The sequence below is a fragment of the Anabas testudineus genome, chromosome 14 (genome assembly GCF_900324465.2).
Source record: "Anabas testudineus chromosome 14, fAnaTes1.2, whole genome shotgun sequence".
Classification (NCBI taxonomy): Eukaryota; Metazoa; Chordata; class Actinopteri; order Anabantiformes; family Anabantidae; genus Anabas; species Anabas testudineus.
Window position 1 is genome coordinate 18075590 of NC_046623.1, and position 26665 is coordinate 18102254.

The 26665-nt window shown below is 41.3% G+C and overlaps 1 protein-coding gene across 2 annotated transcripts in view; it reads left to right on the top strand.

The window, feature by feature from the left end:
* jade2 (jade family PHD finger 2) overlaps positions 1-26665 on the top strand; it is a 157162-nt gene that overhangs the window by 37678 nt on the left and 92819 nt on the right. For both annotated transcript variants that reach the window (XM_026372017.1, XM_026372018.1), the window contains exon 4: positions 2638-2795. In XM_026372017.1, the coding sequence (XP_026227802.1) occupies positions 2638-2795 (158 nt within the window). The remainder of the gene's footprint in view (positions 1-2637; positions 2796-26665) is intronic.

The window sequence follows — 26665 nt, forward strand, 5'->3', positions numbered from 1 at the left end:
GCCCCCCTGTGTGGTCACACATGCAGGACTGAAGCTACCGGCTGCTGCTGCTAATGTGCTGCTCACACACAGCGTCAGCTTCTCCCTCCCAGATTTATCCTGCACCTCTAGGGACTGAACCAGGAACCGTCTGAGCACAGATGGAGTTTCAGAAACTGTTTTCTGCAATTGAACCTTTAGGAATCTAATGTTTGTATGTTGGCAGTTGAAGGAAAGTACTGGTGTTAGTTCTATATTATAGAATTATATATATATTTATATTTAAATTTTATAGAGGCTTAATTGAGAAATGTGCTCTGTGCCTCTCATTCAAATAAAATCATATTTTCTTTCTTTCATTTTATTTCTGTCCTTCCTCTGATCTGACCTTCTGCTGTTTTCCTTCTTTATTTTTGACACTTTTCTTCTGTGTGTCTCTGAGGTCAAAATAAACACATTAAAACCCACATTAGGGGACTGAGAGGGGAGAAGGAGGAGGGACGGAGAGAGGGAAGATGGAGAGGTTAATGGAGAGACGGAGGGGGGAGCGAGGGAAGACGGTGGAGAAGAGCTAATAAAGCAGGGATGAGGAGGCTTAGGAAATAATGATAAAATGTGGAGTGAAGTCATACGGTTGATTTGGTACCACTGTGTGTGTGTGTGTGTGTGTGTGTGTGTGTGTGTGTGTGTGTGTGTGTGTGTGTGTGTGTGTGTGTGTGTGTGTGTGTGTGTGTGTGTGTGTCTGATATCCTTGACTATATGATTGATAATATCATTGCTTCGGGTCAGCAGACAGAGAGAGTGTGTGTGTCTGTGTAGGTGTTTGTTCATATTATATGTGTCTGCTACAGCTTGTTTATATAGAATCCTTCTACACACCACTCACATTTACTGTGTGCAGTTGGTGTCAGCCCGTAAAGGTCACCAGGTTAACTTTAACAATTTACTGGAATGGTTCTGTGATCACAGCGCTTCTTCCTCTTTCTTCTCACCCTTCTACTTTCTCTGTCAGTAAGTGCTTCTCATTTGACCCTCACTTACACCTTTCCTCATGTTTTTTCCTTGTGTCTTACATGAGAGGGTCAGGGGAACAGATGGGTGCGGAGAAGACTTGAGGAAACACGTATGCAGTGAACGCATCGTTCCCGCTCAGCATCATCTAAAGCCTCAGTACACGGATGCACCCGTGCAAGCCGGGCTTGGCCCAGCTGGCAAAACATGTGCCTCAGGCTACTTATCACACAGGAAGGAAAAAACACATTTCAGTTCAGCAATGTATTCCTGTCTGATTCAAGACGAGAGTGTTGCATTAGTTTTTTTCACGTGACACATAGCAATACGTGAAGTGGGTAGCTAACTGGAGCAGCTCGAATCCTCTGCTTTTGTGCACTTATGAGAAGCATGTTTGGGGCCTAAACCCCGACGACATTAGAGCAAGTAATTTAATCCAAATCCTGATTTTTGCATTTGATTATTTTACATTTCTTCTCAGTGTGTTATCATTGTGTCACTGTCGACACTTCACAGTCCAGAAATAATAAATACAACGGCAACCGCTGTGGGATTAATGGAGAGATGATGAAGCTTCGAATTAGTTATGAAGAAGTCCGTCAACATAGAAACAGATTTGATTTTAAGAAGTTGGAATTCAGCATTACATCTTTTTACAACTAATTTAAATGTTAACTGGGTGAATTACTGGTAACTGTGTGAAATGTGGATCACCTGTGTTCACATTTAATTAAAAGAAGACCACAACCTTGATTCAGGCCTCTACATGGTTTCAGAGTGTGTCAGAGCTGCATAAACTCTGCGATGGTGAGGAAGAACAAATAGACTTGTATATGTTTTTACCATCGATTGTTGTGCTGTGCTGAGTCGGATTCAAAGACGATAATGACTCTGCAGATTTATAAAAATCAGGAAAACTACAATGGAAAATCCCCATTTCATGAACACTCAAACATCCAGAGTATTAAAAGACGACAGCGGCAGTGAGTTATTACCTAAGAAAGCCAAAGATAGGGATTAGTCAACACCACAAAATGAGTGACTAATGTTCTGCTAGACAAATGTTTCTCAGCTCCTTCTGCATGTGTTTTTCATGTCTTGTTACTTGTTCTAACGTTATTCTCTAAAGTTAAAGAGTGTTAAGCAGCAGTCGAGGCAGAAATGCTAAAAATGCATCATTTTGAAGCCACAGCATATTTATGGTCTGAGCTGTGGAGCCATACACGAGCCAGACAGTTTGTTTTTACCAGTAATGACTTTATCAAAAAGCAAGAGGATCACGAAGGACTGAAAGGTAATGATGAAACTTCTCGTTTTAGAGCAGAGGGATTCAGCAGTAGGTGAGCTGTGCACAGGAAGGAAATGTTTCTAAAGAGCAGACATAGACGCAGTTGTATCTTCATCATGAGTTCTGCAGCCCTACGTTTGACGATGATGATGTTGTAATTTCGTACCGTCACGTCCTGGAATATAACGAGTACTTGCTATTTTCCTCTGTTCATGGTCCTCTCCTCTCCTCTCTTCGTCTCATTTCCACCCTCTAAAGCCACCTGGATCCCAAACGACTGCATATCTTCACTGTTTTTACCATTTAACTGAATGTATTTGTTTTCTCTTCTCTCTTTTTCCACTTTGCTCACTGTGCAGGTGTTTCGTACCGACTTCATCACGGCCATGAAGCTGCCGGACTCGGCCCAACTTGGCTTGGACGACTTCTACGTGCTCTCAGACCCCTGGAGACAAGAGTGGGAGAAGGGAGTGCAGGTCCCTGCCAACCTGGAGGCCATACCAGTTCCTGTGGTCAGGTAGGACACAGCAAGACAGACTGTACACACACACACACACACACAAACAGGAGTTTGACATCAACAGACACGGGGGATTCTCCTTTTTATATCCATCCCCTGAAAGTTGTTGCATACCACACATTGTCCTTGTAAGATGTGAGAACATAAGATTTTCTATCACAACAACTTCTTTACAATAGAACATAAGTATTTGAGCCTCTGGCTGCAGTGTACTGTTGTCCACATAGACATTATGTCACCACCATAAACACAAAGACACTGGCAGAGCTCCCACAGTCACAAGATCTCAGCAGAGTTTTGAGATTGGAACATTTGTTTTGCCATGACTAATAGTATTTTTGGAAAATTGCCCAATTTCCAGTGACCTTTTGAAGAAATCCTGAAATTTTTAAACCTGGTGCAAAGTTGACAAAACTATGATCAGTCATGCTGAGATAGAAGAAGATACTGGAAATGTGCTGAGATAGAAGAAGATACTGGAAATGTGCTGAGACGATCCAACAACACTAATTTTTGAACAGCTGTTGAACATTCATGAGCATATTGGAAAATATTGATATTGAATTGAACTAGGAGCCAGTTTAATTACAACCTGTGTTTCAAAGCTACAAACACACACACTGAGACTCTCAGCTCTTTTCAGCTCTTTGTTAATTCATTTGTGCACACACACACACACACACACACACACACAGAATGAAGCTGGCAGACAGATGTGTGCAGGCGTGCTCTTCGACCCACTTACATGTATGTTCGCTCTCTTACTGTAGATGAGTCTGGGCTCAGTCTCCCTCTCTCGCCTCAGTAGGTTGTTGTGGCTCTCCAGTACTACTGCAGCTGCTTCACATACCCATGTGGTTTGTTTGGTGTTCTAGGAACTAATGAAAATGCTCAGACTGCCTGGTAATGCCTGTTAGACAGACATGTCATACTGAGAGGCCACACACACACACACACACACACACACTGTTGTCTCTGGAAGACAAATGATCAAGTCATGTGAGATTTGGTCAAATGTTTTATATCTGTGAACTTTTTTTCACCTGCTTCAGGAAAACCAAACACAGCAGAAGCTCAGTGTCACAGCCAGAAGACAAATAAAAGAAAAGTACAACTTTTTTTATTGCAGTGAGAATTTTGCTGCATAAAAACGACAAATGTAGCTGAACATAGTAAATAGAGAGTGAAAAGGCTGAATAATACCACAGTGCCTATTTATCTTGTTTCTATTGTTGACTGACATTTAAAGCGTTGGCCTCTGTGTGTCATGTTACTAGAGGCATCTTGTCTTTCTTTCTCCCAATCAATCATGAACTAGAGTCACTGTTGCTGCACATTATGAAAACCATTTAATACTTTAACTATTAAGCTGGACTAAATTACTGCTTTCAATACACCTCCTCTTATTGCTCTGCTTAAATGATTTTTTCATTATCGAGATGAAAAAAAGTAAAAGACAAGAAGACGACGAAGGTAATAAAATATAAGACTAAAAATGCAAAACAACTCTGGATCATTGAAATGATTCTGTTTACTTCATCTTGGCTGTGGTGGCCCCTCAGGACAAAACACATAGACGAGAAGAGGAAATAAAGAAGAAATCACTGGATGTACTTTAAATGCTACAGATTCAAACAACCAGACAGTCAGAAAGTTTAGCTCTAGAGCTGCCAGCTGTACACAAACCCGTCGACACCGATGAACAGGAGACGGCCCCGGTGTCAAAGCAGCGCTATTTCATAAGAGGATGAACAACAGGAGCAGGTGGTGCGCTGGATGTCATTTAAACAAAGCCCCCGGGCTGTGTACAGTGATTTAATGATTAAAAAAAAGGCATCTGCTGATGCAACCCCAACCTCCGGTGGGTCAACCAGGCCAGGTACCAGCCGACAGGCAGCAGGGAGAGAGATGCACGGACAGAGCTGAATAAAAATGTGTTGAGGATTAAGAACAGAATGGTTTCAATGAATAATAAAGTTTGTTTGTGCTGGCAGTGTCTGCTCAGTTGGTCTTCTTAATATCAATCATAGCTCATCTGCAGTGAATCATACAAAAGAAAACATATTTTAATAAATTGCACATTATATTGAAATATTGTTAAAACTAAACACAGTGTAAAACGTGATAGAATAAAAACTTAAATAATAATATAGGCATTAGACTCTTAACATTTCCTTTAATCTTTATGCTTTCTCTTGTATCTTTTTGCCCTTTGGGGCTACTGTAGTTTACGTTGTCTAATAGGTTAATATCCCAGTAGACACACATGTGACACTCACTATGGGACAAACTGATTGAAGAGAGCCTGAAGGCAGAGAGATAGATGAGCAGATAGGGAGAGGAAGAGAAATGGCAGAAATAGATAAGGTTAGATGGATGAATGGGGGCTTATCTATTATCTTATATGAGATAGACTGATGATGTGATGTACAGTGATGCTGAAATGGAGTGATGATGGCTGGATGGTGAGATGGAGAAGAAGATGGAGACTGGACGTGTGACAGAGCTGATGGTATCTGTCAGTATCTCTGACAGCCGTTTGTTCATCTTTCTCTTTTCTCGTCTTCATGCTGCCACTTCTCTTTCTCTACCTCTACGTTTTCTTCTCCTTGCACTATTATTTCATATGTTGGCTGTAACCAGCTCGAAACTTCCTTGGTTTTACCCAGACAAGCGTCTGTGGTCAGGCTAAATCAGCAGTAGGAAACTTTATTCCCCCACAGGAAGCGATGCCTTTTAAACATTTTGTAAATAATGGTCTTAGAGAAAGAATCGAGTGCTTAGCAATGAAGACAAAGAATACATAAAGACTGTTGGTTCACTTTATAAATTAAGCATTAAAAGTGCAGCGTACCCAGTCTCTGCCAACAGAGGTGTTGCTAACATGAAAAACCTGCAGGTAGTTCTACAAGGACCTGTCCTCAGTAACACATTGAAATTTCAAAGTTATCTTTCCACAGCGATCGATTCCAACAACAGCCAGCAGTCGGGGTTTCTCTCCCTTTGGAGCTGGAAAGAAAAAATATATATAAATATCTGAAACAACCTGAAAAAGCTTAAGGCATCAGTGGGCCTTGGAAAAGAGGTGTGTGTGTGTGTGGGGGGGGGTTGTTTGTACACCCGACGAGACATGAACAGTATGAAGTCACTTCACGAGATAATTCTGTATGTCGCTGCTAACACAGCTTATCTCAACGATTTCACCTCTCGTACCGTACATGTCTTATCAAATGTGCAAACCTGGGTTACTGCCCAAAGGTCTCTACTGCTGCCGGACCACTGAGACCTGAGGACCACTGAGACCTGAGGACCACTGAGACCTGAGGACCACTGAGACCAGGTCTTAGCATTGTATCATGCACGAAGGTAGATTTGGTTGGTCAGCCTCTGTTTGCACTTGTATTGAGAGATGAGTCATGATCAACTTGTGGAACGGAGTTCAGTTAGAAACCGTTTTTAATCTTTGTGTTCGGTGGTCCAACTCCCGGCTCCTCCTGGCTACGTGTCGAGGTGTCTTTGGACAAGACACCGACACCTGTGCCATCATCTACTGCAGTTTCCCCAAGGGCATCAATAAAGTATGTCATTATTATTATTATTTATTGTGAGTGTGATATTGTAGGATTTGAAACGCGTCATTGTTCCCACAGGGACTTTTTTCTTGGTCCGCTGCCGCTGCAGTGAATTATGATGATAAGCTAAAGACTGGAAAATAAAGAGTAAAATGAGAAAAGTATGAATTGAGGTAATTTTCCATCTCGTCCCTTTTCTCTTTTTCCATTTATATAAAGCTGCTTTTCTGTTTCTATTAACTATTTTAGTCCCCGTCCAACTCTCCCAGCTCCTCTTTCCTTCTTCCTCTCCTGCCGATATCTTCATCTCTACATCTCTCCCTGCCTTCTCTCCTTCCACTCACACCTCCCCCTCCTTTTTTCCGCTATAGTTGAGCCGGAGGCACAGACACATTTTTCTATTTTTTTTTTTTATGAATAATGACATCATCTCCAAAAATTGTTGGAGAGGAAAAGGGCTGCAGGCCCCGTCTGGCTTTGACAACACTCCTCTTCCATATTTGCCTCTCTCTTTGGACCGTGTTTGGCTGCTGTGGCATGATTTTCGGTAAACCGTTTTGGCGGCTGGCGTAGAGGTCATTATGGTTTGATGTTGTTTTTACTTCCTCTGCTTACCAAAACACTGGAGAGGAGGAGGAAGGTCTTTATCTCTCCTTCCCTCTGTCTCCCTGTCCTGCACTGCAGTTTGGTGTCTGCCCCTCTTCTCTTGCTTTCTTACGTCTTTATCTCTCCCACTTCCTTCATCTCCTTTATAATTTGTCTCTTTTCCTCTTTGACATTCCTCTTGCTTGTCCTCCTGTCTGGCCATCTGCCATCCCCTCTTGTCTATTTTACTTTATCTTCCCTCTCTGTTCCTCTCTCTCTCCCTTGCCGTGGTTTTGTTGGGGCCGAGTGGAAGTAATTAGCCGTTGCGTAACACTGGCTATGTGCTGACAGTGAATGGGGCATTGGCAGTAACTCGACAGCCCGGGTCCCCAGTGACAACGCCAAGCCAGAGAGGGAAATAATTACACATAAACATGAGAAGATCTATGCCTTTTCACAAAATGAGATAGTGGTTATTTTATTTATTGCTTCATTTTTATCCCGTCAGACTAGTGGCCGAGTTGGTGAATGTGAACCCGTTGTTTGTGGTTTGGCTGAACACACTGGCTTTCTGAGCTGTGTGTAAAGCTGCGGCCACAGGGTGCGTCACATGGAGAGACTCCCCACCAAAGTGGTTTATATAGTGTTAGACGAAAAGATTGAGTGTGCAGGTTTCATGAAAAGGTAAATTTTTTCATCTGTATACAGTTTTTTATTGACCAGTTTACAATCCTAGAAAGCATGAAAATCACAAGATGAAGCTAAAAGAAACATTGAGATTGCAGAACAATGGGGCACATCATGTAGTCCCAGTGATGGGATATCTGCCGATCAGGTTTCTGTCAGCTGTGATCATATGCAAACCTGGGTCGGACAAGTATGGACGCTATGTAAAACCCTCAGTCAACAAGCTTTAAGCGCTGCTCAGAGGCGAAAACACTGTTAGAGGACATAGAGGCTGTGTCTTGACAAGGCTTGTTATCTTATTAAAGGACAATATCTTCTGTGTATTTCAGTTTAGACGAAGCATTTTAGCCAAATTGGCTTGGCTTGGTTTTATTCTGTCATAAACAACTTAGACATAGCACATCCGCATAAAAACAACAACAACATAAAAAGAAGATGAAGATGTAAAACAAAGACACAAATTCAGCATGGGGGACGGACATGCAGAGTTGAAACAGATCAGTCTCCACGGGGTGAAAACGAGGATGCTGAGCTTTAAAAACATTAACCTGGTTTGCGTTCCCAGCATTTTAACAGATTTATTTATTTTTGTACTGCAAATATACTTTAATGGAAAATATAGCAGCTGCATTTTGACTAGTTGCTGTGCTGTGATGAACATGTTATTGCATGAGGAAGATGTTAGGTCTGAGAACTCCTGCGATTTATTAATTTTTTGTACTTTCTGGACCTATAATAGCTCTGAACTGAGATCTGTACTTCAGAATGGCTATAATGATAATTGTCCTAGACTTGCTCCAGTAAAATGAAGTTGGAAAGTGGTTTCGGAAAGAGGAAGCACATACATCAAACTTTGCATTCAGGTGTAGGCACAAAAGAAGGCGCGCGCCAACATCATTTGAATAAATGCATTTCTATAAAACATGATACATGTAAAACCATGGGCTGCTACTGGCAGTTCTGTTTATTTATGTAAATATATTGAACAAGCACACATTCACATGACGTTGGTCTGCACACACACTAACACACCCCTTCAGTGGGTAAATCAGACAGTTCAGCTGTGGGTCAGAAGGCTAATCGGCCGCTAATAACTCAGTGGCTATCTGACACGTACACACACACTGAGATAATGGATTGAAGAGAGCCTGAGGGCAATAAGATGGATAGAGAGATGGAGAGAAGGACGAATGGCTGGAGAGTGAAGATGGAGGACAGCCTAAATGTCATGTAGTGCAAACTCGCTATATTTTATTTTAGGCTTAAAAACCAAATGTAGATAATTCATTATTATGGCTGTTTTTTTTTTTGCTTTCTCCAATGCTCTTGTCATATTGTGAGTTTAATCCAGTAAAGTTTATGTCTTTGCCTGCTTAAAATAGCTTTTTGGGATTGCAAACAATTTTCCTTGACACAGCAAGCCACAAGTTAGCTCATTAGTGTGTTTGTGTGGTTCCAGGAAGGAATGCTAAGAAGAAAATCATGTGTTATTTTCATTATCTGTTTGGAGAAGACACTGTCAGGACCTAAATCTACCCTTTGTGAATTTTTAATGTTGATTTTCAACCCAAGTGGAGGAAAGATGGCTCAAAGCAACAGTCCAGAGCAGTTTATGTGTGAAACAGCTTTTAAAAGACAAACTTATAGCCCTTTGATTTGACATTTTTCCATGTCTGCAACTCTTGTTTGAAAGACAGCGAGCTAGAAACACCCAGAATAAATGTGCTTCAGTGCATGTGATGAAGACAAACAGTCAGCTAACCACTGATTTAAGTACTTCAGTGACAAGCATAAAACAAAAGGAAAACAGGGAGGGAAGGAGGAAAAAGCTGGTGGTTAGATGACTGAAAAGTCCCTCAGGGATTTTAACTGCCTGGCCGTATGCGTTAGTAAGTCACAGTGAGTGTGAGTGTTCACTTTCATGACCATAACCATTAACCGTGTGTACACACTGTCGTGTGTGTGTGTGTGTGTGTGTCAGTACATCCACAACAACATCTGGAAATTCCCCCAAGATACCCTCTGATCTTTCCAAAACAGCTCTTCATCGGGTAATAAGATAACTAAGAGCAGCATCATCAGCCTCGTCATGTACAGGGTCAGAGGGTGCATGTGGACTAATAGCTTCCACACACACTGTTGAGGTTTGTTGGACATCTATCACACTGTGGCTCTTGATAAATGACAGCAGTTAAATGGATGAATGAACAACTAAGAGGCTGATTTGCACGCACATGTACTGTGTTGAACCTGTTGTTCTGGGATTTGCAGCCTACATGGATAATTTGCAGACTGCATAGGAAGGACGAATGGTTATTGATTTACGCTCTGGCTGAAGGACCCATACTGACTCCAGCAGTTGCATCTTTCTAACTGTACCTCAAAGTCCATCTGGAAGAGTTAATCACAGAATGACTGTCGTACAGCTGTTTACCAAAGTACACAGATTATCATTCCACATGCTGCCTTTTAAAAGAAGGATTAAAAACAAATGGATGACCACAGTCTGAAGCATATCGCTTCATATTTTATGACCGCGAGCTAGAAACTAATCTTGAATAACTAGATGTCAGTCTCGCCATCAAGTTATATATTTAATTGAATTTATAACTTTAGTTGCTTACTCTTTCAGACCTCTGTCTCGTCGTACTCCTGTAGGAGGAGTAGAAGTAGGAGTTTTGAAGACAGATAATTGAATGGCTGCTCTTTTCCTGTATTTAATGATTTTTACTAGACTGTAGATGCTCTTTAATGTCCTGTAAACTTTATAGATTAATAACACAATAAATATTATTTTTAGTTTCTGTTCACACTGACAAACTGTTAACAACTGTGTGTGGTCATAGAGATTATGGAGGAATTAAAGATGCCTTTTGCACTATAAACTTTGGATTATTTACTGTATGTTATGATTTGATGTTTTCTTGTGTTACTCTTTATTTATTGATATTCCATATGACATCATTGTTGATGAGATCATTTACTTTCCTTAAACACTCAGTAGTGTGGTTGTTGACACATTATCTGCAGGAAGTCTTAAACACAGCTGCTGTGTTTTTGTTGATTTAGTTGAATTGAATTTTTATTTTATATATTATATTAACTTAGCTGATTGCCTCTTTGCTTCACACTAAATAACTGTTGGAATCATTTGTTTTCTATTGCTATCGTGGGCACTTTGTTTACGCTGACTGGATTCATTACTGTGCTGTACTTCAGGATCTTAATGGTGGTATTTCACTGGCGATACTTCTTCTTCCTGACAGGAAGCGCACTGTTTTTGCCTTTGGCTTTATCAGGGTAGTTTCACTACAAATGTCTGTTTTGAATCTGGTTTATTTGTTCCTACACCAAACAATTTTTACGATATCTTTGCTCCAACTTTTATCATTGAAGTTGTTGTCTGACAGTTGTTTTCACAGTTTAATAAGTACTATTTTCTTTTGTTTGTTTCAGTTCTAGTTGGATGAGGTGGCGTCGCTCCATGTAACCATCTTTTCTTTCATCACGCCATCCCACTCCTCTACTTGTCCTGTCTTCAGCCTTTAGTCAGACTGGCTGTTATGTGGCTACTAAACTGAAGATCATAAGACTAGACACACTTATAATTTAGTAAATTAAGTGTAGTGCACAATATAGTAAATAGAGAATGATAACTGCCACAGCATCAGTGTTTTGGCCACGATCTGAATAAGATGCAGCCGACTGCTTTCCTTATGTAGATGTTTTCCTGCAGTAAGACGCTGACTGACCGATGGAGGAACGTATTGATTTGATGACTTTATTAGTACAAACTGAATTCTTTGATGAATTGAAGGGCAGCCAGTCTCGATGAGTGAACACATTAATTCAGTTCACAGAAAGGATGAAGAGATGAGCTAATGGCTCAGATGAATGACTTAGTGACCTGTTGATGGACAGTCATGGTTATAACAAAAGCCAAATTCGCCCACATTAACTCGTCACCGCATTGCAATGATGGGTCAGTGGGTGTATTTCTGACCACAGGCTGATTTGGTTGGTTTGGGTTGGATGGGCGAGTGAATATGAGAACTATATTTCTTAAAGTACAGGCTTAGGAGCCAAATTTGACTGTTGGGGCTGTATCTGGTAGGTCCCCATGACAAAACCAATAACATATTATAACATATTACAGCGAGAAGCTTTTGATCTCTTTCCTGAGGGAACAGGCTTAATAAACTTCCCAGTGAGGCAGGAGGGAAACCATAATGGCAAATGCAGTGTACAGCAACATAATAATACATTCTCATTTGTGGATGAGTTCAGAGTCACTGGGTACATCTTTCTCCACAGTTAAGTTCTCTGACCTAATCGTGCCTGGGTGATTGAGTCATTGACTGGCTGTTTGATTGACCAGCTTGCTGGCTTATTGACTGACTTCTTTCTCTTTCGCCGTCCATTGGTCGAACTGTTTGCCACTTGATTGAGTGGTCACCTCCCTGTCTCATGACCTTTATCCAAGCACACATTTTCTACCTCTTCACTGCAGGCGTAGATCAGCGGGATTCGTCCTTACCACATTTCAGGTTTGCCCCACTGGCCTCTTGTCCTGGGTTCCTTGCTTGTCGACTGCCTGGTAGAGCAGCCATTTGCCTGAGTGATTGAATGGATGAGTAAAGGGTCAGTGGATGGTAGAATGAAAATAAAAACAAAATTCTTTGCTCTCGTATCACCACTGTGTGCGGTTGGGAGACATTATTAATCTCATGAAAGAATTCAAGCATTGCTGACTGATTGTTTGCTAAAGGGACATCTGGCAGACTGAGCAAACCTTCCTCTTGTATGTTGGCCAGCATCCATCTAAAAAACACAATGACAGTTTGAGTGGTCCGTCTTTGACCACATTTTTAGGTCAGCTGTCTCACTGTATTTACTGACTCATTGGCCGACCTCACTGAAATGACAGAGAAGTCAGAACTGGCAGGCTGACTGACTGAGTCTCTGACCACAGTGACTGAGCCAGAAGCAAGCCGGATTTCTGGTTCCAGCGGGTGAGTCAGACTCCAACTATAAACCCATTCACCCCTAGAGGCTTGCAGGTGGACCGACTTCAGCCGGAGGAACCTGGGAAATTTAAACATTTCACCTCCAAAAAAATAGTTTTTATACTGCTGAGGTGTGTGTGCTGGAGTTGGCAATGCAAGCTGCCAAAACCTAAATGTGTTGGCATGTGTCTACCCCACATTCCCCACCTGGAGATTCAGTTGGCAGTTTTTGATTTATTTAACCTTTATTCGACCAGGGTACTGTTATTAAGTGCCACTGACAAAAAAACAAAAAACTAATTTGGAGGCTTGACCGAAAAGGCAATAAAGAGCTGATGCTTGTACAGGGAGAAGTATGAAGAGAAGTGGTCTGAGTTGATAAATGAGTGCAGCTTTCTTAAATTACATTGGGAGGAAAACAGTTCTGTGTGTCTGCTTGTGTGTATTAAAGCAATTCCCCAGTTCACAACACAGCATGTGCGGCGTGTGTGGCTGGTGGTGTTTACTGCAGGCTACCCTCAGGCCCAGTGTGGGTTGATTTTGTGTTTATGTGTGTGTGTGTATGCATGTGTCTTTGTTGTTTCCCACATGGATGTCCTGTGCCAAAGTTTCTCTTCTGTCTTTCTTCCACCGATCCTTTGTTTGTTTGTGTGCATGCTCAGTTCGACTCGCCCTTAACAGTTAATGTGTCAGGCTGCAACTGACACTGACACTCCCTTTGTGTCTCATCTTCCTCCCCAGTTTTGAGCCTCTGTCTCTCCACCTGAGCCTTTAGCCGGGTTGCCAAGGAGAGGGAAGTGACATTAACAGTTACATAAGGGAAGCTGGTGCACCCTGGCTGGCCACTTAAAGCCAACCGCCTCCAGGAGAGTAAACATTTACTGCTGCTTCCTCCCCCAGCGGAGCCTTGAGGCCCAGGCCTCACGTAACACCTCCTCCCTGGATTTAGATGGGTGGATAGAAAAAACAATAGATAAACTGACAGATGGAAAGATGGACATGAGACATTTTCTCCATCAGATTTGAGGAGTAAGACAAAGTGAATCCGATAATGTCCCCTACTTGGCTTCAGGTGAGAAAGTAAACTGTGCAGCGAAACTCAGACAAACAGTGACCTGATTTTAAAGTTGACAGCAGAGACATAGCATGAAAATATGTTTGTAGATACAGAAGAACAGAAGAATATGCAGCAAATGTCTTTTGAATTCCTTACTCCTGTTTTTTAATGTAAATATAAACATACAGTTTTAATCTAGAATCAAACTATAAATACTTATACTTAAATACTATAACAATCCTTCATGGGAGTGGTGGGGAAAATGTGAACATTTTAAAAGTCCCCTAATTACAGTGAGCCAACACAATCATACTCTTCAAGAACCTTAATATCTCAGCAAATCAAAAGAGTTTAACAGTACGATTTTGTTAAATTATCCACCACACCTAGTTTGTCTTCCAGCGTCAGTCGGATCCAGCGGAGACAACTTCTCACAATCAGAGACATTTCTGTAGACATTCACAGGTTTGATGGTCTCTGTAAAGTTTTTGTTTTAGCTGAATGAGTTTAGCTGAGTCATCTAAAACTTAATTAGATTCCCACTAAGTCAAATCAAGCTCTTTAATCGAAGTTAAAGAGCATTTAAGACAAACTTTTGTTGATCCCCTGAGTGGAGTGATGTCTACTACCAGCTTTTTCCTCACATTAGAGTGAATCAGAAACACAAACCTGAACCTTTAAATGTCAATACAGTTTGTGCTTTACTTTGATCAAATGTTGGTTAAAATGTAGTTTCACTGATGCACAAAGGAACATATGATGTCGTCTGTCCCTAATTACAGCAGCTCCCCTTGGGTCCTTCTGTCTAATACTGGAAACATACATTCTTGCCCTTACAGTAGCCAGTGTTAAAGATGATGACCTGAATGGCCTCTGGCTGTCTCACGCTGTTTTCTCCAGGATAAACAAAAATCAGGAGAATGTGAATGAAATACAGAAGTAGCACACACACCATGTAGGTAGTAAATGATAAGGAAAGGAATAATGGAGGAAGGCTGGCATGAATTTTAAGAGGATGGAGGAAAGACTCTGTGGGGAGGAGGGATGTTGATGTGGAGGAACTGAGGGAATAAGTAAACAAACAGGTAGATGAGGCGGTTGAGTGGAGCGGTACACCAACTGTAGATCTTCAGGGAATGACAAACAGAGGGGAAGAGAGTGATGGACACACTACAAATAACTACCCTCATGCGTCTCTCCTCTCCCTTGTGTTTCCTCTGCACTGATTTCTGTGTATGTGGGTTTAATCGAAGCTTTTGGGCACAGAACTAAATGGGAATGCTCCTCTGAGGAGCAGACTTGAAGCAGTGTGTCCTTACACAAAGGAGGAACTGAAATAAAACTCTGCACAACAGCCTAGCAGCAGGTGAGGCACACGCTGAAGGCTGCAACACCAATAACATACAGATTTTAAGAATTTTTCTAATGTCCTTATGATGAACATTAATTCATCAGTCATGGAGAGGACGCTCGAAGTGGAAACACGCTGCATAGAACTCTACATAGAACGGCACTGGGTTCTTCCTGCTGTCAGGCGACAGTGCTAACCACTGTAGCACCGTGCTGCCCAACATGAACATTATCTTGTCTGCTTGTATTTCCATTTGTAAGTGGGCGTATTTACCAGGACTAGATTAAACTAAGTACTTTGGTATTTTTACTTAAACACCCACAGTGGCATTTTCAGAATTCAAGTCCGAACCCCAGAGATACTTAATTTACAGGTGCTTAGCAGTCAGTAGTGATAGTTTAGATGGAAATAGGTAATTTAATGGAAATAATACCTAGTTTAACATAGTTCCTTTTAGCTTTCAAGTCTGCAGACATCCAGGAGAAAGAGGGAAAGAAATGACACTTTTACTAGCACTTAATGTTGAGGCCAAATTGGAAGTGGGCGATGGGTTTCGAAACCCTCCCTAGAACTCGGCTGCACCTGTGGCTTGTTTTTCTCCAAGTTTCCAATAAGAAGGTGGTGTTTGTGCCTTTGTGTGCGACAGAGCTGAGCATGTTTTTAGCAGGCGCTGTCATCTGGAGGGCTGATTGTGGCGGTGGTGGAGGGGGCTGTTTTTGAAGTGCTGGTGGGCTTACTGGAAGTGTGTCAGACAGGAGAGGAATGCAGGAAAAGGGTGGGAGTCTGTGTGAGTGTGTCAGATGCATGGAGACCCTTGCTGTTAATGTATACACATGCATAGTATGTGTGTTCGGACATGCCTGTGTGCATGCATGCATGTAAAAAGCTTCATAGCTTCAGCCCGTTACTCCACACCCTTGTGACAGTTTGAAAGCCTGCAGGGGATTCCCACAGTATCTCGGGTAATTAAATTGACACCAGACTGGGTTTGGTGCTTAAATGAAGCAATATCTTTAAAAATAATACACAACTATGAATTTCTGAGCCCCCGAATAAGTAGAGTACAACAGTTTCCATGTCTGTTGTACAGGTTTCCATTGAGACATCCATGTAAAAACATGAAATGCGACTGAGATGAGAGGTTTCCCATGACAACAACGTTTAAATTAACATTTTAAAACATTCAAGGTCATCGCTACTGTTCCTCCGGAGGAAATTAGCTTCTCAGTCCCAGTAAAAACAACAAAAAAACAAAAAGGAAGATGCACAACAACTAACGCAGCACAACAACTCGTATCAGTCCCATTTAAACTTGGTATGTAAACACCCTGGGCTCCCTTGGGTCTGTGGAAAATAAAAACGAAAATAATGAGCGATGTGTTGAAATTCACGTTACTCAAAAGACGGAAAGCTGCAGTGTTCAGTCGAAGCCCCTGTGGTTTAAATTTGGATCATCTCCCTTGAAATTTGAGGCATCACAGAAAATGAATCGCAACAGTCGATGGCATCAAAAGAATCAAAGCTTCTACAGATTATTAGCAGATCGTTCCTCATCGTTTTTTGTGTGGTCGGGTTGACACGTTTTTCTCTTGGGAACATTGAGTCTTTCTCAGAATCCAAGCCAATTATTGGACTGTCCAGCAAAGCAGCGTATAAGAAACGACTTTCCTTTAAGCTGTTACATACTCTGCACAAACCCTCTCAGCAGGCTGAAGGAGAAGTACCTGCTATTCTCTTCATAACACCTTCTTTATAAAAGTTAAAACTGCTCCATGATTAAAACTGGTCGTTTAGCAGGAACAAATGTTCAACGTGCTCAGTTGGAAGTACTTTTACTTTGCAAATCTTCATTTAGGTGTTAGTAAATCATTGTGTAAAACATTTTTTTATTTTTTTTATGTTAAACCATATTAAAGGGTATGAATACTGATGCATTCATTACAAAAACAATGACAAAAAACATTAAAACAAGCAACTTGCTTGCTGGCAATAAACAGTAAAACAGAAATAAGCCCAGCACTGAAACATTTCCCTGTTTAATAAAATCTTTTTAATAATTTCATTTTCATGTACAGTAAATACCTTTTAAACTTTGACTTAGAACTTGTATTTATTCTAATATGTGCAATCTAAACCATGATTTCTGACATTACTTGAATGCAGAATAAGCCACAGGGAATTTCTGGACAGTAATACTATGACAATAATGACATTAAAGAAGTTAGTGTGAAAGTAACTGTAATATCACCCCTCTTTATCTTTATGAGCACCCTCTGTGATTAGGTTACTGAAATCGGATGAGCAATGCTTCCTTTGCAATTTAATACAATCACAGAAGCATGAAGGAATTATTATGTGAGAGTTTTTAAAGGGGTAATTGTAGACTTTTCCTGGTCTGATGTTACATACATACATGTTGTGTTTCCACGCTGGCTGGTAGTGAATCTCCCAGGTTTTAGTCTGACTGATTATCTATTCTCATGACTTTTTATCAAATGTTAAACCATCACACGTCAAGTGATGTGGAAATCCGTAACTGGACATCCGTTTTAGGTTCCTACACCCATTAAGTGCTCCGTCCTGCCCACTCGTACAGGTTCGCTGCCACAGCTCCGCTCATAGTGTTAGTTGGTGTGTTCATGCTGAGGATGGATGGATGTGAAGGAAACATTAACTTTTACTTTTTCTAAAGATGAAACAATAAAAAAACTATGCATACAGTAACATGTTCAAGGGATGCTTTTATCTTTTCATGGTTCTTCACTGACAGTCTCCCTCCGTGTGCAGCAGGATGTTCAGCGTGATGATGCTGTTCAGCTTTAAGCCTAATGTCACCAGCAACCTGGACCGGAGCCAGGAGCAGACTAGAAACCTCACCATATCTCACAGTTTGGAGACTTTTCTGTGGTTCAGTGGTGACATTGGGCCAGTTTATCAATAATAATACCAATAACTCTGTTAATGATCAAACTACAGATTCTTACTTCTACATACAGACCGGTAGTTCCCTCTGATGTTTCCAACCTTCAGCCACACATATCCCACATTTTACAGTTACTTCAACCCCCGCTCCTTCCCTTTAACCACAGACCAGGTGTGTGTGTGTGTGTGTGTGTGTGTGTGTGTGTGTGTGTGTGTGTGTGTGTGTGTGCCAGCTAGAAGGAAACAGTTGAAGTACAAACACCAGCCTTTCACACATCTGGCAGCGACTGCACTGTAATTGTAATTAACAGGGGAAGAAGGTTAATGAGGAACTGACATTAAACTAAAAGACATCTAATGACTAAGAAAAGCCACAGCTACCTATAACAGGAGAGCACCGCCGTATCACGGATGTAATCTGTTGCATCTTTTTAACAGTTTTCTTCGTACATCCAGTAAACACAGTATCGTATGATGCTCGTCTGATAATGACCGTAACACGTTAAAGTCATGTTGGCTGATTTCTGTTGGGTGATCTCAGAATATTAAACATGTCCCCATTATGTCAGAGGTTGTGTCATTGTATGATGCAGCTTTTGAGCTGAACTTTTCTTTAATAACGTGGATCCATCAACAAATAAATAGAATATTATGGTCCAATATGCGGCCATGCTGATTGGACAAACTGTGACCCCCCCTCACCAACTGGACAGTCATCTGGAAATCTGATATTTCTTGTTAAAGGATTTGATGCTAACAGACTGTTCCTAATTTAGTACAGTGTAACTCCTACACTGATGCAAAAAAGAAACGAGGGGGAAAAGCAGCTGTAAAGTGATAATGCAGATTTCTTGTGACATTTACCTCAGTGGGACACAAGATAAAAGTCAGAGGAGGCTCCCTCTCCTGTGTCAAGGGCCTTGTTGGTTCATGGTGATTAAACTAATATCTCAAAATGAATGTGCTAATCATCTACTGATGCTACACTTAGCACCTCTAAGTCTGCATGTTTGTGCTTTATTTGCTTGAGAGATGTTGATTTAGCTAAAGAAAAAAAAAGTGAGTGAAAACCTATTGCGTTGGCTAAAAGACAAATTGCCTGCAGGGTAGCTGGAGGCTCTGCAGTGAAGCAGCTCTCAGTATCGGGCTGCGGGAGCAGCACAGGCAGAAAGCTGGCCTATTAACTCTTGTCTCAGGGTGACACCGAAGAGCAGGCATGGAGAGAGGTGGGAGTAAGTGCTCTCACTTTCTGCCTGTTTTAATCAGCCCTCCCTCTCTCTGTCTTTTGATTTCACCCTCTCTCCAGCTTTCTTGCAGCTTTCTTATTTTTCTCCCTGTCTGCGTTCACTAGATGCATTTAGCACCATCTGTGAGCATCAGCTATGTCAGGTTCAGAATGGCTTTAAGTCACTGTCAGAATGTGTGAGTGACAATTGTCGCGTTCTTGGAGCCCTGCTGTTCTGGAGCGCTACAACCACATCTGGACGGAGTCCTGTCTGTATCGAATGTGTCACTCAGAGTTGAATCTCATTTATTATGTACTGACAACAAAGTAGGAATCAAGTGAAGTTTCTGCTTGATTTCACTTTCTTGAATTGGAAACGTTTCCTCAGAGACTCTTTCACTCTCACCGTAGGAAAACTGAGTGTGTTTGCTGACGGACCCTGTGAGTGTGTCTTTGTGTTCTTTAATGTGCACACTTGTCAGTTTAGGTGTGAGTGGTGTGGAAAGTCGAGCTTAGAGAGTATTTATCTGCCGATTAGCACTAAAGATGCACATTAAAATACAGAGCTTATGCCTCTCTATCTTTCCCTCTTCAGTATTTTTTTCTTCCACTTCTTACGAGTGTTGACAATGAACCAGTTCAGGGCAGTTTATTGCAGCTAATTGGTTGTATACTCCTTCCCAGAGTCTCTCTCTCTCTCCCCCACATACACACACATACACACACACACACACACACACACACACACACACACACACACACACACACACACACACACATACACACACACACAGCTTCTTGCCTGACAACATGACAGCAAAACCACATCTCTCTTGCTGTTCCTCTCTCTTTCCCTTCGCCACCAACTGGTTTGTGTTAATATTCATGACCTGTATATGTTTCGCAGAACTGAAAACACTTGACTGTCTGCTCCAATCATTTTCTCTGTGTGTGTGTGTGTGTGAGTGAGAGTTTATGTGTGGTGGCGTTTAAGGCGCCAGGGGAGCGACAGTTCTTCATTCTGTATTTATACCCATTTTTTTCCTTATCCGCTTGTCTGTATTCAGGGCAACACGCTGGGATTTGACAGTGAGAAGGAGGGAGTTAGGAGAGTCTTCTGGCTGTTCTTCAGACAAAGTAGATAGTGGTATTATAAATCACAGACTAGATTAGATTAGATCTGATTAGATTAAGTTTGATTAAATCAACCCTGCAGGGAAATTGGGTCATTGCTGGAGCAGACAGCAGTCTGCAGCAGAAAATAAAAGCAAAAACAAAAGTGTGCAAATTAAAAGAGTGCAAATAGAAGGTTGTGACCATAAGACAACTTTTATCATTACATAATAGGTTTGGCATTGATGCTGCTTCTCTTTCTGATTTGGATCCAGGTTATTGAAACACTCTAAACTCTGAGGCTGAATCATGTTAATCAACATTTTGGCATTTGGCTTTTTATTTTTACAGATACAGATAAGAAACACAGAGAGAGAGATAGAGACAACAAACAACCAAACAAGGTCATCTCTTCGAATTAAACTATTGTAGCCAAATGGTGTGCATGCCAACCACCAGACCACCAGCATGCTTCAGGCGGTTCATTTTAAACCAGCGCTCGCTGCGTCTCTCGATTAAAATATAATGAGAAACTCTGCCACTGGCTCAGTGCGTTAGCTGCAGCTAATTAATGTTAATGTCCTGAGTAACTAGCCAAAAACTAAAACGCCAAAATGAAACTTTTATCTGGTTAATGAAGTTTCTACAACCAAAGATCATATGTTAGAAAAAAGCAGCGCTGCTCTATCACAGCATGAAGTGTTGTAGTAGAGTTACTGTGACTGACAAGATCAACAGGTGGTGGAGACGTGTTGATTTCTGTATTTAGAATAATGAAGTTAAACATTAACGTTCCTATTAAATCTGTAGTATTTCTGGCAATTCAGTCGACAAAATCTGGTTACAGATCTTAGTTTAATCCTTATTTGAAAATCTTGACAGCTGAAGAGTGGATTCAGAATCGGATTATGTGTATGTCTGAATACTGGAGCCCTGTATAGAAGTGCAATCCTTAGTATCAAGTCAGTGGAGGACAGGCTCATAGGAAACTCTCTGGTCAAGAAAACCTTATCAAACAGCAGGTGAAAACCAATTTACACACACAGAGCATCTAGAGATTGTAACTTTCATGACATCTTCCAAATAGAAGGGGAAACTCTCACCTTCTCTCGCTGTGACCTCTCTTTTTCTCCTGTGCCTTTTTTAATCTCCACTTCATCACGCTGCCTTTCACGTTCCTTTATTTTTCTCGATTCTCTCCCGCTCTGTAGCCCCGTTTTCCCTTCTTCTCTGGTCTCTTATCTTTCAAGGGAACTTTTTTAAAACAACTCCCACACAGTTACTCTGATCTGTCTTACAAAAGCACACACACCTATGAGCGCACAAATGTACAATTTGTCTCATGCATGTAATGAGGGCCTGAGCCCTCAAGAAAACACACACACACAGACACACATTACCTTTGCACACAGGGACACACTCTGCAGATACATATTGCTTTCAGAAAAACTTGCATAAGCACGGACACCGCCTCATATTCGTAAATGCAGCGATAATAAACAGGCCAGACACAGCTATCAGATTGAAAGCCTATCAACGTGTTGTTCCACAAGACCTTTTATTTGCTCCATAGTCTGTGTTTCTGCAGCATTTTATTGGATCTGAATGAGGAGTCACATTTTAAAACTCCAGGCTGTAATCTGAAAGTGAAGCAAAGGGCAGCTGCAGCTGTCAGAACGTGGCTAAGCAATCTTGTTGTTTTTGTCATCGTCACGTTCATTCGTGATCGTGGAGACGTGTACCAGCAGACGAGCAGGTAAAAAGCCTCACCAAGTATTCTGATGTTAAAAAGCAGGACGTTAATAAACGTATAAAATAATCAGAGTTCTATTTTACCATCCTGATATCATTCAGTGATGTTACTCAACACACTCCAGCTCTGATGCAAACCACTCTTAGGATGCAAACCATGTTTCAGACGACTGCTCCGTTCATCTCTGCACTAAAGTCAGTTTAATATTTTTAGGAAACATGTTTCTCTCTGGCAGCAAAACACGGTATGAAACCTCCGCAAACACCTCTAATCTAAACCAGGGGCTTATTGGCCACTTTGAGGGCTTAGTTCAAGGCCATGTTGAGATCATCAGCACAGCATGAAAAAACATGTGCGCCTCATTCATTTTAATGAGATGAAATTGGGGCAGTGGGGTGCCAACGTAAAAACACCAGAAAACAAAATAAAAGATGGTGTGAATCATCGCACAAAGTGACATCAGGAAGCGCACAAAACAAATCTTTTTTTATCAGGAGTAGTATATTTGAAATGTTTACAGAGCGCTTGTTCGTAAGTGGTAAAACTGTGGTTCATTCGTAGCCTCTGAATCTGATGGAAGACCTGGTGGCACCAAGAGGAGCTAAAGAGAACAGTTTCAGACAGAGGAAGAGGTACAAGAAGAACAGGCTGATTCTGGAATTGTATAAAAAATTTTTTTATAAATTGTATAAAGTATAAAAATGAAAATACGAGCCTGAAAATCATTTTTGGAGTTGATATATTTTAAACAGGATCATAGTTCATCTTCTCACTGCAGAACTCAGTTCTGTTCTGTAAATTGGCATTAGTGGATCTGTCCCATTGATTGTATTTGTGTGTGTGTGTGTTAACTGTTGCTGTCAGTTTCTATTTACTTGTCTGTATTTTGTATTTCGGTGTTTTTCTCTGCGGCTCTCTGTTTGTTTTTTCTGCCTCTTCATGTGTGAATGAGAGTGGAACATACACACCAGGCGCCCCTTCTTGTGAACTGGCCGACCGTTGTGTAATCATTTATATAAAGAGGTATTAGTGTTTCCTTCTAAGAGGAACACAGGGAACATTGTAGCTCAGCTGGATGACATTCCTCTCCTGCCTTAAGAACAGGACGACTGTGGAAAGCCTGTTAAACTATTGGTTCCCCAGATTTGTTCCTATCAAGGAGCCCCAAAATATCCTGTATTACTCTTTATTGACGGTTTTTCTCATAGTCTTGTTTTTGCAGTGTGTGGGCGCTGAGCAGATATTTATACTCTGATTCTACTAACTTGGACATAATGGCATTCATGTGAAATGATGTGTTCCTGACTTTCCTGGAAGTGCCTGCAATTTTAAAGAGGCTGTCGACCTCAGAAAGGCAATTCATTTTTTACACTTCCCCCAACAGTGGGAAGCGAAGTCATATGGCCGCCATACACTGTGAATGTGCTAATGCATTTCAGCCTCTCACTGCTTTTCTTTTAAAACTGTTTAAGTCAAAGGCATCTGGTTCCAAAATAGGAATAAAGTGATAATCTAATTTCTCTTGAACAGCTTGTGCAGTAACCGAGTCCTTGGCAGCTACTTTTCCTTCCAGTGAGCATGCTGGGAAAGTTACAGTTTCTTCTTCCAGATTTGAGTTTGAGTTCTGCTTAAAAAGAGCTCGAAACATTTTGTAACTCCGACGTGCAGATGACTTGGTTTATAGGCTTTAGACCATTTAGTTTACCACAAGTAGCAATGTGGAGCAAAGCTGAGGAGTCCTCCTTTTGCACACCTGCAGTGCTGCAGTGGCTTAAATACAGGACATGCAGGCTTAAACTACACATTTAGGTGAGAAACCCCACACAGACCAAGTCTGCAGAGCTTGTTTGTTTTGGCTGCTGGAAATAGACGGGGACAGACATTTGGGAAGGTGCTGGTTAGAGTCACAATAGGCTGCTTTGGACCAGGTTTCACACTATAATTACTGTCTAAATGCACAGTGACTTTTGCAGGTAGCAGTGATGCAGTGTTGGTTCTGTGACTAATGTGACAAATGGATATTAATGTAGTTAATATACTGTGACACGCTGGTGGCTGGTCTGTGATCACAAGTGGACTTCTGGACATCTTGTTTCCTTCACCTTCTTTTCTTGGCACACATCTGCTGCTTTTCATCTTGTAGATTTTTAGTTGCCACACTTTACATTTGGGGGTTTTGAAAGGTTCAGACTTTATTCTGGAGTCAGTTTTATAACGTGCTCTTGAACCCGGTCCTGTACAGGTGGATACTCCCAGATCCGTTTCTGAATATTTCTCAGGAAGAGAGCTGAAGTGGAAATGTGCCAAAATGAAAACACATCTTTGGTGTCTCCTGTCTGCTCTCGCTTCCACTTTCTATCCTGTTTCTGCCTCTGCCTCCCTGGCTCCCAACTAACTGGGTGGAAAATATGAATGAAAACATTCCCCCCGCCCTGTCTGCACAAACCCTGCTTCAGGCACAAACACAAACACCCATCCCTCTCTCCCCCCTCTCGTTCTCCCACTCTCTCCTCTGCCCCTTACATTTCTTTTTCCTCTTGTTATTATGGGCCTCGTCTCTTTTGTTTAACACTGTTTGCACATTTCTGAAGACATGAATTGAAAGAAAGGAGCTTTGGGGGGGGGCGGGGGTTGGCGTTTTTTCACTGTTTGTGGAACTGTGGGAGTTTGGAGAGGGGAGAGGGAAAGCAAACAGGGCGACACACTGAGAGTGGTGTGTGTGTGTCAACATCTATTTAGGAGTGTGTGCCGTTGTGTGTGGCTGATTTTGCACATTGTTGTTCCCTCTGGAGAACTTAAGTTTTTTACTGTGTGCATTTCAGGATCTGTTTGTGCAGCGTTCACACACAGTTAACTGCTATCTGTGTGTGTGTGTGTGTGTGTGTTCAGTAGCCTGCAGCGCTTTAGAGTAGTGGTGTTAATAAGTCTGAGTTATATCCATGACAACGGGCAGACTGTACTGGCATCTGAACCACAGAACAAAATGACAGCTCACTGTAAAACACACAGTGACGCCGGCTTCCTGAAAAACAATCCTCTTCACTCCGAGTTACGGGGAGGAGACACTGATTCCTGTAAACTTTGACCTACATTTGTTATTAAGCTTTTCTGCACATTTTGAGATGCTCATATTATGATTTATTATAATGTTATGATATTAGGACCAGAATTGGTTCAATATTAAGTTGTTTTATTTAACAGATTAACAAGATAAAGAAATCTGAGGCTGCATGCTGCTCTAATACTAACATACTGTGGCAAGAAAAAGTATGTGAACCTTATGGAATTTCATCAAAATCAAGAGTATTAACAAATATAATGTGCCTAAAGTAATAACACAAAAAAATGTATTGAGAACAACCCTAATGGTTTTTTATGTTCACGTCACAGCTGAAGTGGACTTTTATTTAACTCAAGTAACACAGATTAGATTTGTTTCTTGAACGTGATCCTAAATCTGATTGGCCGGCTCTGCGATCAGTTCGGCTGCATGTTGCCCGTCGCCATCAGTCGGTGTCGACACCTTGTTATTGTTGTTAATTTAGGCTCCGGACAGAAATCTGTGCACGTGTGGTGGATCAGGACCTCAGCTGTGGTCACATTCTGGATCTGTGTACAGTTTGGGTCTGTGATGTGAACGTAGCTGTATGTTGGCAGATCAGGTCTGATGTGATTTTGCTGTGAACAGATATTTTAAAGAGAGAAAATGCAAAAAGGAAGGAAAGACTGTAATGAAGCGACATCTCTCATTCATGAGTTCCTTCTTAAAATGGTAATTCTCTGGATTCTCATTTTTACAAATGTTCTCTCCATCTTAGCTCAGCGCTCATTACGCTGCTGTTTCTACACGGCACTTTCCAGAGATCAGCTGTCAGTCAAACTTTATGGACAGCTCTGTAACATCCTGTCCTTGTTATTTCTGTTGAAAAAGTTAGAGAAGTTCCTCTGACTAACTATTCAGTTTTTCTTTTTTTAATCCCACAAGCCAACTCCAGTTTCTTTATTAATATTTACTACATATTTAGTTTCCTACTGCTGCTGGTTGATGATTCTTTTCCCCACAGGCAGAGTTAATGTTGCATTTAATATGAAAATCTGATCTGATTTTATAAAAGTGAAAAACCAATTCAAAAATATGCAGCGCGATATTCGTGATCCAAATACTGTACGAGGGGTCGTTATGTAGCCAGACTGAAGACTGCTTTACATGATTGTGTGTGTGTGTGTGTGTGTGTGTGTGTGTGTGTGTGTGTGTGTTTGTATGACCATCGTTGTGAGGACTATAGTGAAATTTAAACCTTTGGAGTGAGGACATTTTTACAAAGTGAGGACATTTAGGCCGGTCCTCACTTTTTTTTCACTATAATGACTTCCAGAGGCTGTTTTTATGCTTCCCTCAAAGTTTCAGAGAGGTCCTCAAAAAAATAGTAAACTGAGTCAAAATAGTTGTGTGTATTTGTAAACCATATCTTGCATACACACACTTTGTGCTCTCTATCGCCCCCTATTGCATACCATAATTACCGCAAAATGTATGCTCTCCAGCGCCACCTAACGTCCTCGAAGGGTTACTGTACTAATTTCTCCTGACTCCTC